Source organism: Myxine glutinosa, chromosome 6 (assembly GCF_964187855.1).
Source record: "Myxine glutinosa chromosome 6, kmMyxGlut1.1, whole genome shotgun sequence".
Taxonomy (NCBI): Eukaryota; Metazoa; Chordata; class Myxini; order Myxiniformes; family Myxinidae; genus Myxine; species Myxine glutinosa.
In genome coordinates this window covers 53615970-53634122 of record NC_136266.1, presented here as the reverse complement: position 1 = coordinate 53634122, position 18153 = coordinate 53615970, and the positions used below count along the sequence as shown (strand labels likewise).

General features: G+C 46.5%; 1 protein-coding gene across 1 annotated transcript in view; it reads right to left on the bottom strand.

Annotated features, from left to right (window-relative positions):
• Positions 1 to 12832, bottom strand: part of LOC137429779 (cyclin-dependent kinase-like 1) — a 104351-nt gene extending 91519 nt beyond the window's left edge. Inside the window, exon 1 of the mRNA XM_068120016.2 lies at positions 12665 to 12832. Coding sequence (XP_067976117.2) covers positions 12665 to 12832 — 168 coding nt within the window. The remainder of the gene's footprint in view (positions 1 to 12664) is intronic.
• Between the last annotated feature and the right edge of the window lie 5321 nt (positions 12833 to 18153).

The following is an 18153-nucleotide window of genomic DNA, read 5'->3' as shown; positions in this document are numbered from 1 at the left end:
GACGGATTTGGACGAAACTTGGTGGACCGGTTGGGTGTCTGACAATGACAAATACGTTCGATTTTGGTGAAGATCTGAATCTGGATTCGGATATGAGAATTATTTAATTTTAAGTGATTCGTCACCATTGAGAGATCGTACGAAAAGCGATATATAACATGAGATTTTAAAAAGTTATCGACGAGTTATGACTAAACTTGGTGTATGAGTTGGTTCGGCGACAATAACAAGCCGATAATATTTTGGTTCAGGTCCGAATCCAGATCCGGCCCATCAGTGGGATACAAATCAAACTGTTCGGCCTGGTGGAGGTCTGGTCTCCACTGAGTGACGTTCTAGTTTTGAGCTGTATTTACAGAGTCGGTGAAACATTCTCGTGAATACAAGGAAATTCAGGACGTTGATACGAGGGGAGAGGGACAGCAACGAGCAACATCCACATTACAATATTGACACCAAGCGCACACACACACACACACACACACACACACACACACACACACACACACACACACACACACACACACACACACACACACACACACACACACACACACACACACACACACACACACACACACACACACACAATAAACGAACTTGATGAACGGAATGTCGTGGTCAAGTTTCATTGGAATTGTATGTGCAGTTTCTTAGAAAAAGGAAATACCTATTTTGGGGGGTAACCCCCCAGTGCACCCCCTCACGACCCGATTTTTTTTTAATGGCGTGAACAAACTTTGGTAAAACAAGGGTGATTAAGGTTGTGGTCAAGTTTAATCGAAAGTGTGTTTGTAGTTTCAGAGAAAAAAAGGAAATATCTATTTTGGGAGGTCAAACCTGGACCACTTTGACCCCCCTGTAAACCTCTATCGACCTATATTTTCATAGTGCAGTGAACAAACTTCGGTACATCACGGGCACACACACACACACACACACACACACACACACACACACACACACACACACACACACACACACACACACACAAACACAAACACAAACACACACACCCCAGCTGGGTCTGAAATGAGGGAGACAGAACCAGCAGTTTATGTGCAATCAATCCATGAGGACAATCCTAGAGGGTGTTCAGTGTTATACCATGCGGATACCAACAATAGTCCAGGCCACAGCGAGGTTTCGGTTTTTTGTAAACTGAATCGAGGCTCGTGAAAGAGCTAACATTTATTTCACAAACAAATCAACCAGACAAACAAAATATACAAAAAGAGGGAGCGGAAGCCAAGATGGGGAGAGAAGGGGAAGCACACAACCACAACATTTGAGAGCAGGGAGAAGTGTGGGAGGGAGAGGGCTTGGGGGCAGGAGGCGTGGGATGGGGAGGGGGGGGGGGGGGGGGGAGAGGTATAAAACACAAGGGGACCGAATTTAGCGGGGGTAGAAAAGATCAAGGTTTTGGATGGGGGAGGATAAGAGATGGTGGTGAACAGCTGTTTTAAAGACCTGGAGGGTGGAGTGGGATTGAAGAGACTGAGGGAGTTTGTTCCAGAGGTGGGACAAAAGAGGAATTAAGGAGTGAAGGTGAGCAGAAAGTCTTGATTTTGGCAGTTTAACCATAAGAGGGTTGCAGGCAGATCTTGTGCGACCTGTAGGAATATTTGGGGGGCAGAGCCCAGAGAGGGCTGGGGGGGCAAAGCCAGAGAGGAGTCGGTAGAAGACAGAAAGACCACCAACGTGCCTGCAGTGAGTGAGTGAAAGGCCCTTGGAGTTAGTTTCATCGCGGGAGATTCCAATGATTCTGAACGCTTTGGTTTCAACAGCGTGAAGACGGGCTAGGTGTGAGGCAGGAGCACCAGACCAGAGGGGAGAGCAGTATTCCATAGAGCTGCGGATGAAAGCCTTGTATGTGGTGAGGAGCTCAGGTGTGCCAAGGAAGGACTTCGCACGACGGAGGATGCCCAGTCGGCGACTGGCTTTGGAGGCCAGATTTGTGGTTTCCCAGGAAAGATCATGGCAAATAGTGAGACCCAAAAGCTTGAGTGACAGAACTTCTTGGAGAGGATTATTCAGAAAGTAGATGGGAGGGTTTTCCAGTCGGTCTTTTCGGAGAGACATCGTAAGAGTGTGAGATTTATCAGGATTGAAAGACATGTTCCATTTGTTTGCCCAGTCTGTGATTTTGTCCAGGTCTGCAGAGAGTGAGGAGGCTGCAGACTGCCTATCTGAGGGATGAGGAATGGAGCGACAGAGAGTAGAGTCGTCAGCAAAGAGATAGAGAGGATTTTCAAGAGAGTCAGAGAGATCATTGATGAAGACCAGAAAAAGCACAGGGCTCAGAACACTACCTTGGGGAACTCCAGCCTGAACAGGAAGAGGAGATGAGAGAAACCCATTCAGGGCCACACGTTGACTACGACCAGAGAGGAAGTCCGCCAGCCATGCGTGGAGATTTCCATGGATACCAAAGGAGGAGAGTTTGGTGAGCAGAGCAGGGTGCCAGACCGTATCGAAGGCACGTGAAATGTCAAGGGAGACAGCTCTAATTTCCTGTTTGGCGTTGAGTTTGGCGGTGTATTTATTCAATAGGTAAGTAGGTCTAAATGTGTAATGAAAAGGAAATATTTCTCCTACCTTTATTTATACAGTCACGTGAAAAAGTAAGTACACCCCATGTAAAGTTTTGACTTTTTCAACATATTTCAACATGCAGCTATTTGATCTTCATTTCAACAATATTGATAGATAAAGGTGATATAATATAACAAATACCATGAGACATTTACATTTTGTAGTCCATTGTATAATTTAAATAAACATAAATGCAAATTTCGCATGTGGAAAAAGTAAGTACACCCCTAGATTTCTCACGACTTCAAATACCTAACATTAGAATGAGGTGCATCAGCTCAAGTGCAAATGATTAGAACACCGTTAGAGAGGATCTTGGAGGAACCTGTCTTATTTAAACCTCAGACATTTAGTTTCGTTTGCTCTTTGTTGTTGAAGTGTGCGGCGTCACCATGCCTAGATCAAAAGAGCTCTCTGAGGCCTTCAGAAAGAAGGTTATAGACGCCTACGAGTCTGGGAAGGGACTTAAAAAGAGATCTCCAAACAATTTGAAATCAATCATTCGACTGTCCAGAAGATCATCTACAAGTGGAGAAGAATCCAAACATCTGCCAACTTGTTCAGGCCAGGCCGCCCCAGCAAGTTCAACCCGTGAGCAGACCGCAATATGGTGAAAGAAGTCTCGAAGAACCCCAGAATGTCATCACGGGACCAACAGGTAGCTCTTGCCACTGTTGATGTCAAAGTGCACGAGTCTACCATGAGAAAGAGGCTGCACAAATTTGATCTACATGGGAGGTGTGCCAGGAGGAAACCTTTGCTGTCCAGAAAGAACATCAGGGCAAGACTAAAGTTTGCCAATGAACACCCAGGCAAAGACCAGCACTTCTGGAACAATGTGCTCTGGACAGATGAGTCAAAGGTAGAGCTATTTGGCCACAGTACCAGAAGACATGTTTGGCGAAAACCAAAGACAGCATTTGACCACAAGAACCTGATACCAATTGTAAAGCATGGTGGTGGAAATATTATGGTTTGGGGGCAGCTTTGCTGCATCAGGGCCTGGGCAGCTCACCATCATAGAATCCACTATTAATTCTTCATTGTACCAGAGGGTGCTTGAGGATAATGTGAGGCCATCTGTCGGAAGTTGAAGCTCAACCGAAGGTGGACCTTGCAACATGACAATGACCCTAAACATACCAGTAAATCCACCAAGGAATGGCTGAAAAGAAAGAAATGGAGGGTTCTGGAATGGCCAAGTCAAAGCCTGCATCTAAATCCCATCGAGATGTTGTGGGGGGATTTGAAACAAGCTGTGCATGCAGGAAACCCCTCAAACATTGCACAGCTCAAAGAATTCTGCATGGAGGAGTGGGCAAAAATTTCTCCCAGTCGATGTCAGAGACTGGTAGACAGTTATAAGAAACGCCTACTTGAGGTTGTTTCTGCCAAAGGGGCAATACCACTTATTCGAGCCAAGGGTGTACTTACTTTTGCCACATGCGAAATTTGCATTTATGTTTATTTAAAATATACAATGGACTACAAAATGTAAATGTTTCATGATATTTGTTCTAGTATATCACCTTTATCTATCAATATTGTTGAAATTAAGATCAAATAGCTGTATGTTGAAATATGTTGAAAAAGTCAAAACTTTACATGGGGTGTACTTACTTTTTCACGTGACTGTATATACCTATCTTTTGAGGAATTAAAAAACCACGGCATTTCCTGGACTATTGTGAGACTACTGTGCGACTACTCTGATGAAGAGTATGAAGATTAGATATTTATGAACAGTAACCAGGCAACTTATCACCGGCACCCTGATCAAATTACAACAATTCCTGCTCTGACTATCACTGAGAAGGCAAAGGTACACCACATGGCCACAGGTATGCGGACACCCCTTCTAATTAGTGGATTCTGCTGTTTCAGCCACACCCATTGCTAACAGGTATATATAATCAAGTACACACTACACAGCCATGCAATCTCCAAAGAGAAACATTGGCAGTATAATGGGCCGTACTGAAGAGCTCAGTGCTTTTCAATGTGGCACCGTCATAGGTTGCCACCTTTCCAACAAGTCAGTTCGTCAAATTTCTGCCCTGCTAGAGCTGCCCCAGTCAACTGTAAGTGCTGTTATTGTGAAGTGCAAACGTCTCGGAGCAACAACAGCTCAGCCGCGAAGTGGTCGGCCAGACAAGCTCAGAGAACGGAACCGCCGAGTGCTAAAGTGCGTAGTGCGTAAAAATAGACTGTCCTCGGTTGCAACACTCACAACCGAGATCCAAACTGCCTCTGGAAGCAACATCAGCACAACAACTGTTCGTCGGGAGCTTCATGAAATGGGTTTCCATGGTCGAGCAGCCACACACAAGCCTAAGATCATGTGCAATGGCAAGCGTCGGCTGGAGTGGTGTAAAGCTTGCCGCCATTGGACTCTGGAGCAGTGGAAACGTGTTCTCTGGAATGATGAATCGCGCTTCACCATCTGGCAGTCTGACGGACTAATCTGGGTTTCGCGGATGCTAGGAGAACGCTACCTGCCCGAATGCATAGTGCCAACTCTAAAGTTTGGTGGAGGAGGAATAATGGTCTGGGGCTGTTTTTCATGGTTCGGGCTAGGCCCCTTAGTTCCAGTGAAGGGAAATCTTAACACTACAGCATAAAATGACATTCTAGATGATTGTGTGCTTCCAACTTTGTGGAAACAGTTTGGGGAAGGCACTTTCCTGTTTCAACATGACAATGGCCCCGTGCACAAAGCGAAGTCAATACAGAAATTGTATGTTGAGATCTGTGTGGAAAAACTTGACTGGCCTGCACAGAGTCCTGACCGCAACCCCACTGAACATCTTTAGTATGAATTGGAACGCCGACTGCGAGCCATGCCTAATCGCCAAATTTCAGTGCCAACCTCACTAATGCTCTTATGGCTGAATGGAAGCAAATCTCCGCAGCATTGTTCCAACATCTAGTGGAAAGCCTTTCCAGAAGAGTGGAGGCTGTTATAGCAGAAAATGGGGGACGGGGGGGGGGGGGGGGGGGGACGGGACGAACTCCATATTAATGCCCATGTTTTTGAAATGAGATGTGTGATGTTCTGGTGTCCACATACTTTTGGCCATGCAGTGTACAGTGCATTCAGAAAGTATTCAGACCCCTTCACTTTTTTCACATTTTGTTATGTTGCAGCCGTATGCTGAAATCGTTTAAATTCATTTTTTCCCTCATCAATATACACTCAATACCCCATAATGACAAAGAGAAAACAGGATTTTAGAAAGTTTTGCAAATTTATTAAAAAGAAAAAAATGAAATATCACATTGACATAAGTATTCATACCCTTTGCTATGACACTTGAAATTTAGCTCAGGTGCCTCCCATTTCTCTTGATCATCTTTGAGATGTTTCTACACCTTGATTGGAGTCCACCTGTGGTAAATTCAATTGATTGGACATGATTTGGAAAGGCACACATCTGTCGATATAAGGTCTCACAGCTGACAATGCATATCAGATTAAAAACCAAGCTCTGAGGTCGAAGGAACTGCCTGCAGAGCTCAGGGACAGGATTGTGTTGAGGCACAGATCTGGGGAAGCCGAAAATTTTTTTCTGCTGCATTGAAGGTTCCCAGGAGCACAGTGGCCTCCATAATTCCTAAATGGAAGAAGTTTGGAACAACCAGGACTCTTCCTAGAGCTGGCCCCCCGGCCAAACTGAGCAATCGGGGGAGAAGGGCCTTGGTAAGAGAGGTGATCTAGAACCCGATGGTCACTCTGGCTGAGCTCCAGAGATCCTGTGTGGAGATGGGAGAAACTTCCAGAAGGACAACCATCACTGCAACACTCCACCGATCTGGGCTTTATGGCGGAGTGGCCAGACGGAAGCCTCTCCTCAGTGAAAGACACATGAAAGCCCACAGAATCTTGTTTCTCACAGTCTGAGAGTCCTTTTGGTGCTTTTTTGCAAACTCCAAGCGGCTTTCATGTGTCTTGGATGTGGCCAGAGCTATGGAGGGCGGTTGGATATGGGGAGCGTAGGAGAATGGGGGGGGGGGGGGGGGGGGGGAGGAGAGGTTGGATATGGGGAGGCAGGGGGAATGGGGGGAGGTTGTATGTGGGGAGGGGGCAGGGGGTTGTGGGGAGAGGTTGGATATGGCCAGAGCTATGGAGGGAGGTTGGATGTGGGGAGGTGTGGCTGGAGCTATGGAGGGAGGTTAAATGTGGGGAGGTGTGGCTAGGACTATCGAGGGAGGTTGGATGTGGAGAGAGGGGCGTGGGTAGTTGTTGGATTCGGGGAGGCGTGGGGCGTGGAGGGAGGTTGGATGTGGGGAGGTGTGGCTGGAGCTATGGAGGGAGGTTGGATGTGGGGAGGTGTGGCTGGAGCTATGGAGAGAGGTTGGATGTGGGGAGGTGTGGCTGGAGCTATGGAGGGTGGTTGGCTGTGGGGAGGTGTGGCTGGAGCTATGGAGAGAGGTTGGATGTGGGGAGGTGTGGCTGGAGCTATGGAGAGAGGTTGCATGTGGGGAGGTGTGGCTGGAGCTATGGAGGGAGGTTGGATGTGGGGAGGTGTGGCTAGAGCTATGGAGGGAGGTTTGATGTGGGGAGGTGTGGCTGGAGCTATGGAGGGTGGTTGGATGTTGGGAGGTGTGGCTGGAGCTATGGAGGGAGGTTGGATGTGGGGAGGTGTGGCTGGAGCTATGGAGGGAGGTTGGATGTGGGGAGGCGTGGCTGGAGCTATGGACGGAGGTTGGATGTGGGGAGGTGTGGCTGGAGCTATGGAGGGAGGTTGGATGTGGGGAGGTGTGGCTGGAGCTATGGAGGGAAGTTGGATGTGGGGAGGTGTGGCTGGAGCTATGGAGGGAGGTTGGATGTGGGGCTGGAGCTATGGAGGGAGGTTGGATGTGGGGAGGTGTGGCTGGAGCTATGGAGGGAGGTTGGATGTGGGGAGGTGTGGCTGGAGCTATGGAGGGAGGTTGGATGTGGGGAGGTGTGGCTGGAGCTATGGAGGGAGGTTGGATGTGGGGAGGTGTGGCTGGAGCTTTGGAGGGAGGTTGGATGTGGGGAGGTGTGGCTGGAGCTATGGAGGGAGGTTCGATGTGGGGAGGTGTGGCTGGAGGTATGGAGGGAGGTTGGATGTGGGGAGGTGTGGCTGGAGCTAGGCAGGGTGGTTGGATGTGGGGAGGTGTGGCTGGAGCTCTGGAGGGAGGTTGGATGTGGGGAGGTGTGGCTGGAGCTATGGAGGGAGGTTGGATTGTGGGGAGGTGTGGCTGAAGCTATGGAGGGATGTTGGATGTGGGGAGGTGTGGCTGGAGCTATGGAGGGAGGTTGGATGTGGGAGGTGTGGCTGGAGCTATGGAGGGAGGTTGGATGTGGGGAGGTGTGGCTGGAGCTATGGAGGGTGGTTGGATGTGGGGAGGTGTGGCTGGAGCTATGGAGGGAGGTTGGATTGTGGGGAGGTGTGGCTGAAGCTATGGAGGGATGTTGGATGTGGGGAGGTGTGGCTGGAGCTATGGAGGGAGGTTGGATGTGGGGAGGTGTGGCTGGAGCTATGGAGGGAGGTTGGATGTGGGGAGGTGTGGCTGGAGCTATGGAGGGAGGTTGGATGTGGGGAGGTGTGGCTGGAGCTATGGAGGGAGGTTGGATGTGGGGAGGTGTGGCTGGAGCTATGGAGGGAGGTTGGATGTGGGGAGGTGTGGCTGGAGCTATGGAGGGAGGTTGGATGTGGGGAGGTGTGGCTGGAGCTATGGAGGGAGGTTGGATGTGGGGAGGTGTGGCTGGAGCTTTGGAGGGAGGTTGGATGTGGGGAGGTGTGGCTGGAGCTATGGAGGGAGGTCGATGTGGGGAGGTGTGGCTGGAGCTATGGAGGGAGGTTGGATTGTGGGGAGGTGTGGCTGAAGCTATGGAGGGATGCTGGATGTGGGGAGGTGTGGCTGGAGCTATGGAGGGAGGTTGGATGTGGGGAGGTGTGGCTGGAGCTATGGAGGGAGGTTGGATGTGGGGAGGTGTGGCTGGAGCTATGGAGGGAGGTTGGATGTGGGGAGGTGTGGCTGGAGCTATGGAGGGAGGTTGGATCTAAACAGGTGCACAAACTCATCACATTTACAGCAGAAACCATCAAATACCAAATTTATAATTAAATCCTGCCCATTAATCTGTTCCAATTTTTGCTGCCGACAGGTGCTTGTCCAAATATATTTTAAATTAACTTATTCCACTTGTGTTACTCTCTCCAGCAAACAGTTTATTATGCTATCTGGTTATAAAGAGAAATCTATCACATTTCTGTTCTGTTTATTGAGAACAAGGTGATTAAAAAATGGATCAAGCGATTTGATATTTATTTATTAAATACCTGTTACCTCTGCCACCGAAGGTAGATGCAGGTTATGTTTTCACATCTGTCTGTTTGCGAACAGGATATCTCAAACAGTTGTAAACGCTGTCGTTCAAAATTTGGTGGAGAAGTTGGTTTTGTGACGGGGACGAAATTATTAGATTTTTCTGAAAATCCGGATCAGAGAATTTATGTTTATTTAAAAAAAAAGAAAAAAAAGTTCACCATTGAGTGATAGGACTGAAACCAATATGTAGCACGATCGTTCAAAAAATTATGGATTGATTCGGATGAAACATTATGGACAGGTGTGTGTGACAAGGATGAATCGATTCGATTTTGGTGAAGATCCGAATCCGGACCAGGATACGATAATTTTAACAAGACCGAAAGTCTAACAACGACATAGCCGGGCTTGTTTGATACTTCAGTTGAAGAGGATAGTATGACCTGGGTGGAGATACCAGTTAGCAAATAATTTAAGTATTTTTTTTTTTTTGACAAGGTATGGACAGCTGGTTCGTGAATGACTCGAGTAAAAAAAACCAAAAACGGTGAATGACAAACGATGAACTAATAAATTCCACATTCTTGTGCCACCTTCAGTCAAATGTCGGGCATTGACAGCAGGTTCGTGAATGACTTGGACAAAAAACGTACCCAGTCTGAATGTTGATATATCCAGTCAATGGCGAAACTGCAAAAGGGAATCCGCGAATGTCACGGATGGAAACCCTTACGTCATTTCCTCAATCTGCTTTAAACTCAATATCTCTATATTTTCATTCCAAACACCATCGTTCCAATCACAAATTAATACCGTACTTGATATATCCTGATATATCACATCATGACTGCTGATGAAAGATGAAGAACAGCTACAGTTTGTGCTTCATGTCGGACATGAACACCGGCAGCATTACCCTGATGCCCGATAGAAGACTTTGGATGACTGACTCAGACTGCTTTGATGCTGTTGAACATATTTTGGTGTTATATACAGCTCTACTAACTGTAATACTCCTCTTAGTTTAGTTGTAATTGTAGTATAAATACGACAAATTATTCCGTAAAACTATAATGGTATCAAACCAGCAAATTGTCATCTGTTCACTTCCAGATTCGGCACCAAGGTTCACGTCGATCGCATTTCAAAAGCATACTTTTATTGAGGAATTTCTGAAACCTCCTACCTATCGTACGACACCCGCTGGGACACCAAAACGTTCCACAGAAGGTTGTTGTACACCCCTCCTTTCCTATTCCATCTCCAGGCGCTGCATGACGTCATTGCCGGGCACCGAAGGGGGCTCGGCAATGACGCACGCTGAAAGGGAGTACTCAGTTTTCACTCCGGTTGTTTGTTAAGGTGGGTTTTCACGGGACACGCGAACGGTTCGCGAAGGATGCGAATGTCGAAAAAATGGCAAAGTCCAACATTCGTATTTTAGGCTCCAAAAGTTCGCCAAACATGCGTGGGGGTTCGGAAGCATCGTCAATTGTTCGCATCCTGTTTCAAACATTTTTGAAATACGAATGTTGGACTTTGCCATTTTTTCGACATTCGCATCCTTCGCAAACCGCTCGCGTGTCCGTGAAAACCCACCTTTACTTGCCGGAAAAGATTCCGGCAAATATGTTGATCTGTTGGTTTGTCTGTCTGTCTGTTTGCAGCACTACGTCTACACCGTTGCACGTAGAATCGCCAAACTTTGCACACGTATTTGTCTTGCCCTGGAATATACTGTGCCCAATTTTTAACTCTTTCGGCCCAAGGCCTCCGTTATGACTTCATAATTCGATAATTCGACAAGTACAAAACTTCACCCGATCAAGATGAAATTTCTTGAGCGACATGACGGCATAATCTGGTGGAGAAATTTTTTTTAATGATGACATCATCGGTCACGTGGTTCGGCCGCCATCTTGGAAAAACCGAAAAACTTTGCATCTCCATATCTCCAAAAGTGCTGAATAGAAAAAATTGAGACATGGCTCATTGTAAAGAACTCTCCATGGGGAATAAAATATGTTAATGATGATGTCATTGGTCACGTGGTTCGGCCGCCATATTTGTCCTAAATGGCCGATAAAAAAGTAAATTCCGGCAAGTCCTCGGTCTCTGACCGATTTTTCATTTGTTTGTTTGTTTGTTGTACACCTCTCCTTTCCTTTGCCATCTCCAGGCATTGCAAATCGTCATTGCTGGGCACAGAAGGGGGCTCGGCAATGACACACGCTGAAAGGGAGTCCTCAGTTTTCACTCCGGTTGTTTGTTTGTTTATTGCACACCGCACCTTTCCTTTGCCATCCCCAGGTGCTGCATAACGTCATTGCCGTGCACAGAAGGGGGCTCGGCAATGACGCACGCTGAATGGCAGTACTCTCTTTTCACTCTGGTTTCTTGTTTGTTTGTTTTCTTTCTTGTTTGTTTGTTTGTTTGTCCAGGCGATATCTCAGCCATTGTTTGAGATAGGAAGCTGAAATATGGACACAATAATGAACAAGTGATTTGGGTGTAAAGGCTATTTTTGATTTATCGATTAATTAATTGATTAAGTATTTAATTATTCGATTAATGACTGAATTAATTAAAAAAATTAAGTTACAAATTCGGATGAAACGGTGGTGGTTTAGGTATTCTATTCGCCAATTAATTAATTATCTCCTTTTTTATGATTATTATTTATTTATTTTCATTATTAATCATTTATTTATTTTCTTTCTCATCTGGACAATATCTCAGGCACCTTTTGAGCAACGAAGCTATTTGGACATGACAGTGACCAAGTGATGTGACTATAAAGGATATTTTTGATTTATTGATTAATAATTTAATCGATTAATTAATTATATATTGATTAATCAATTAATTATTATATTTTTTCGATTAATGACTTATTTAATTAATTTTCAAAAAGTTACATCTTCGGATGAAGCATTTGTGGTTTAGGTATGCTATTAGCCAATGGATGAGGAAAATAATGTACTGGAGGATCATTATTTGTTAATTTTAATGATGCAATTAATCAATCAATTATTGCACACCTCTCCCTCCCAATACAGTCTCTGTGAGCTGCATGGCGCTAATGCAACGCTGGAGGATATTTATTTATTTATTTGGCATGGAGGCGGTGGTGTACTTTGAATGTATCTGTACTTGTTATATTTCGTTTTAAGAAAATGTGCAACTGTAATGGTTACTAAACGTGTCCCCCTGTCATGTGACCAGATCGTCAGCTCTGATTGGTGTTCATTTTTGGGGACAAACGGACAGACAAACGCTGTTCTAGATGGTATTGTCCTATGGGCTACGCTGTAAAAAAAATTTAAAGTGATTCTTAACCATTGAGTGATGGGACCAAAAACAATATATAGCATGATATTTAAAAAGGTTGCGGAATTCTGACGAAACTAGGTGGATGGGTTGGTTAAGTGACAAGAACAAGCTGATAGATTGGTTCAGGTTCAGTCCAGGTAAGAATCGAGATCCGACCTATCAGTGGATACAAAACAAACTGTTCAGCCTGATGGAGGTGTGTATGATCTCCACTCTACCGAGTACCCTTCCAGTTTATATGTCGAGTTGATCGTTAAAAACAATTCAAGAGAACGAGGGAAATACCTGTGGTCGATGCAGCAAACACCTTGCTCCTTGGGTATGGTGATGTATGTATAATAATAATATTCCCTTTGCAATCCAATACGGAGGAATACATTCATTAATTCATCATGATGAAAACATCTCACAAAGTGTCGTCATTTTAATGAAATACCTTGAGCATGCGGATCTCCCTCAGGGCCACCTTCTTGATGAGAGGGTCTTCGTCGCTCTCCATAAACACCTTAATGGCGACATTCTGACCATTGTCCCGACGGCGACATTTGAACACCACCCCGTAAGAGCCCTCTCCGATTTTCCGCGGCTTCTCGTACTTATCCATCCTGACAGATGGTCCCCGAGCCGCGGAAAACGGAGAGCAGGTAAGTAGGGGACTCGCAGAAGTACCGATGATGTGCTGGATAAATAGCTAGGGGATGTAGGTGGGGGTATGGGGGGAGGCAGTGCAGAGTGGATTGGGGGAGGATGAGGTCGAGATGGAAATAAAACACGGAGAGAGTGAGAGAGAGTGAGAGAATGAGAGAGTAAGAGTGAGAGTGAGAGAGAGTGAGAGAGAGTAAGAGAGCGAGTGAGAGAATGAGAGAGTAAGAGTGAGAGCGAGAGAGAGAGTGAGAGAGTAAGAGTGAGAGTGAGAGAGAGAGAGAGTGAGAGAGAGTGAGAGAGTAAGAGTGAGAGTGAGAGAGTGAGTGAGAGAATGAGAGAGTAAGAGTGAGAGCGAGAGAGAGTGAGAGAGAGTAAGAGTGAGAGTGAGAGAGCGAGTGAGAGAATGAGAGAGTAAGAGTGAGAGCGAGAGAGAGAGTGAGAGAGTGAGAGTGAGAGAGAGAGAGTGAGAGAGAGTGAGAGAGTAAGAGTGAGAGTGAGAGAGAGAGTGAGAGAATGAGAGAGTAAGAGTGAGAGTGAGAGAGAGAGTGAGAGAGTAAGAGTGAGAGTGAGAGTGAGAGCGTGAGAGAATGAGAGAGTAAGAGTAAGAGTGAGAGTGAGAGTGAGAGAGAGAGTGTGAGAGCGTGAGAGAATGAGAGAGTAAGAGTAAGAGTGAGAGTGAGAGAGTGAGAGTGAGAGCGTGAGAGAATGAGAGAGTAAGAGTAAGAGTGAGAGTGAGAGAGTGAGAGCGTGAGAGAATGAGAGAGTAAGAGTAAGAGTGAGAGTGAGAGAGAGAGAGAGAGAGAGAGAGAGAGAGAGAGAGAGAGAGAGAGAGAGAGAGAGAGAGAGAGAGAGAGAGAGAGAATGAGTGAGAGAGAGTGAGTGAGAGAATGAGTGAGAGAGAGAGAATGAGTGAGAGAGAGAATGAGAGAGTGAGATCTGATAGGATCTCAGATCTCAGAATTCCCAGGATGATCTGGAGGCCAGATCTGATAGGATCTCACTCACATCATGACTGCTGATGAAAGATGAAGAACAGCTACAGTTTGTGCTTCATGTCGGACATGAACACCGGCAGCATTACCCTGATGCCCGATAGAAGACTTTGGATGACTGACTCAGACTGCTTTGATGCTGTTGAACATATTTTGGTGTTATATAAAGCTCTACTAATTGTAATACTCCTCTTAGTTTAGTTGTAATTGTAAGTTACACTGTAATGTAATATTTTTGATCCCAGAAATTCCCCATTTTTGCATCTCTTATTTGCTGTCAAGCCTGGTGGTGGCTAGCATCATGTTACGGGGCTGCTTTTCATCAGCAGGGACTGGCAAGCTCGTCAGAATAGAAGGGACAAAGTTCAGGAGAATCTTTGATGAAAAGCTGCTTCAATCAGCCATGAATCTGAAACTGTGGAGGAGATTCACATTTTAATTTTTTTTTATGCATAGGTTAAGGCTTGTAATAGAGCTGACTGACACACACACACACACACACACACACACACACACACACAAACAAACACACACACACACACACACACACACACACACACACACACACACACACACACACACACACACACACACACACACACACACACACACACACACACACACACACACACACACACAGCTGGGGGAACTGCAGTCACTAATGTCACTTCCTGGGATACTCTGGGTACTAGCGATGTCATAACAATGACGCCGCTTTTCTCACCATGCTCAGCAGGGCATTTCCTCAAGAGGAATTTCCTCCTCCCCATGGATGCCAACCGATGGGGACTGACGGATTGTCCATGCTCTATCTTTCAAGCAAGGAAGCAGCACGTACCATTTTTAAAGTCTTTGGCATAACTTGAACCGGTCCAAACTGGATGGGTGTTTTTTAGGAGTCATCTCCTTACTGGATGGCTGTTGGCTCCCTATGGGAACTCATCCGCCCTTTGCCAGGTGTCACAGTCACCATTCCCACTAGCAAAGCCAGTGAGGCTTTGTGAGGATCCCACTTTGTGAGGTTCCCACTAGCAAAGCCAATGAGGATCCTCACCATTTATCCTCAGGTGAGGATCCAGTTTGACCAGTCTGTGAAGGGTGTCGGATTAGTTGCCGACAACCAGACTTTTTTTTTTTAATGTCGTCCCAATTTTGTTTCACATTTCAGCAGGACAATGATCCAAAGCACAAAGGTAAAACCACACTGGAGTGGTTGAATAAGTAGAAAACAACTCTTCCTGTTCAGGCTGGAGTTCCCCAAGGCAGTGTTCTGGGCCCTGTGCTTTTTCTGGTCTTCATCAATGATCTCTCTGACTCTCTTGAAAATCCTCTCTATCTCTTTGCTGACGACTCTACTCTCTGTCGCTCCATTCTTCATCCCTCAGATCGGCAGTCTGCAGCCTCCTCACTCTCTGCAGACCTTGACAAAATCACAGACTGGGCAAACAAGTGGAACATGTCTTTCAATCCTGACAAATCTCACACTCTTACGATGTCTCTCCGAAAAGACCGACTGGACAACCCTCCCATCCACTTTCTGAATAATCCTCTCCAAGAAGTTCTGTCACTCAAGCTTTTGGGTCTCACTATCTGCCATGATCTTTCCTGGGAAAACCACATTTCAAATCTGGCCTCCAAAGCCAGTCGCCGACTGGGCATCCTCCGTCGTGCGAAGTCCTTCCTTGGCACACCTGAGCTCCTCACCACATACAAGGCTTTCATCCGCAGCTCAATGGAATACTGCTCTCCCCTCTGGGCTGGTGCTCCTGCCTCACACCTAGCTCGCCTTCACGCTGTTTAAACCAAAGCATTCAGAATCATTGGAATCTCCCGCGATGAAGCTAACTCCAAGGGCCTCTCACTCACTCACCGCAGGCAGGTTGGTGGTCTTTCCGTCTTCTACCGACTCCTCTCTGGCCTTGCCCCCCCCCCCCCAGCTCTCTCTGGGCTCTGTCCCGCAAATATTCCTAAAGGTCGCACAAGATCTGCCTGCAACCCTCTTATGGTTAAACTGCCAAAATCAAGACTCTCTGCTCACCTTCACTCCTTTTTTCTCCCGCCTCTGGAACAAACTCCCTCACTCTCTTCAATCCCACTCCACCCTCCAAGTCTTTAAAACAGCTGTTCACCACCATCTCTTATCTTCCCCCATCCAAAACCTTGATCTTTTCTACCCCCGCTAACTTCACCCCAATTCCACTTTTTTGAAATACCAACTTCTGTCCAGGAAGTCCTTGGTGTCCTTGTGTTTTATACTTCTCCCTCCCCCCCCCCTTCCCATGCCTCCTCCCCCCGGGCCCTCTCCCTTCCACACATCTCCCTGCTCTCGGATGTTGTGTTTGTGTGCTTCCCCTTCTCTCCCCATCTTGTCTTCCGCTCCCTCTTTTTGGGTATTTTGTTTGTCTGGTTGATTTGTTTGTGAAGTAAATGTTAGCTCTTTCACGAGCCTCGATTCAGTACACAAAAAAACAAAAACAAAAAAACAACAAAAAACAAGAGGTAGAATTATTTTTTTTGGGGATGCAGGATCGAGGCTCGTGAAAGAGCTAACATTTATCACACACAAAAAAAAAAATCAAACAGCCACACAAAGTATATAATAAGGGAAGTGGTAGACAAGTTGGGGAGAGAAGGGGAAGCACATAAACACAACATTTGAGAGCAGGGAAGTCGGGAGATCTGTGGGAGGGCTTGGGGGGAGGAGGCGTGGGAGAAGTATAAAACACAAGGAACACAAGTCTGCAAGGACTTCCAGGAAGGAAGTTGGTATTTCAAAAAAGTGAATCTGGGGTGAAATTAGCGGGGGTAGAAAAGATCAATGTTTTGGATGGGGGAAGATAAGAGATGGTGGTGAACAGCTGTTTTAAAGACCTGGAGGGAGGAGTAGGATTGAAAAGAGTGAGGGACTTTGTTCCAGAGGCAGGAGAAAAGAGGAGTGAAGGTGAGCAGAGTCTTGATTTTGGCAGTTTAACCATAAGAGGGTTGCAGGCAGATCTTGTGCGACCTGCAGGAATATTTGGGGGACAGAGCCCAGAGAGAGCTGGGGCAGCAAGGCCGGAGAGGAGTTGGTCGAAGACAGAAAGACCACCAACCTGTCTGCGGTGAGTGAGTGAGAGGCCCTCGGAGTTAGCTTCATCGTGGGAGATTCCAATGATTTTGAAAGCTTTGGTTTCAACAGCGTGAAGCTGAGCTAGGTGTGAGGCAGAAGCACCGGCCCAGAGGGGAGAATAGTATTCCATTGAGCTGCAGATGAAAGCCTTGTATGTGGTGAGGAGCTCAGGTGTGCCAAGGAAGGACTTCGCACGACGGAGGATGCCCAGTCAGCGACTGGCTTTGGAGGCCAGATTTGAAATGTGGTTTTCCCAGGAAAGATCATGGCAGATAGTGAGACCCAAAAGCTTGAGTGACAGAAATTCTTGGAGAGGATTATTCAGAAAGTGGATGGGAGGGTTGTCCAGTCGGTCTTTTCAGAGAGACATAGTAACAGTGTGAGATATGTCAGGATTGAAAGACATGTTCCACTTGTTTGACCAGTCTGTGATTTTGTCCAGGTCTGCAGAGAGTGAGGAGGCTGCAGACTGCCGATCTGAGGGATGAGGAATGGAACGGCAGAGAGTGGAGTCATCAGCAAATAGATAGAGAGGTTTTTCAAGAGTCAGAAAGATCAATGATAAAGACCAGAAAAAGCACAGGGCCCAGAACACTACCTTTGGGAACTCCAGCCTGAACAAGAAGGGGAGACGAGAGAAACCCATTCAGGACCACACGTTGACTACGACTAGAGAGGAAGTCCACAAGCCATGCGTGGAGATTTCCATGGATACCATAGGAGGAGAGTTTGGTGAGCAGAGTGGGGTGCCAGGCCGTATCGAAGGCACACGTGATATGTCAAGGGAGACAGCTCTAATTTCCTGTTTGGCATTGAGGACCTCCATCCATTGTTGAGACAGCAGAAGCAGTATGTCCAGAGTAGAGTGACCTGGTCTGAAACCAAATTGATGATCAGAGATCAAGCCATTTGAGAAGAGGAAAGATTTGATATCCGAAGCAATGATGGATTCCATGACTTTGCTGATAATTGGGAGAAGGCCGATTGGTTTGTAGTTGCAAGGATCTGTTTTAGCATCTTTTTTGTGTAAAGCGGTAATGTTGGCTGATTTCCAAGGTGATGACAGATGACCTTGAGCAAAAGAGAGGGTGAAGAGAACAGAAAGAGAGGGTGAGATAGAGCGGCAGAGCAGGATTTTAGGACCAGTGGGCTGATGCCGTCAGGTCCAGTTGCAGAATC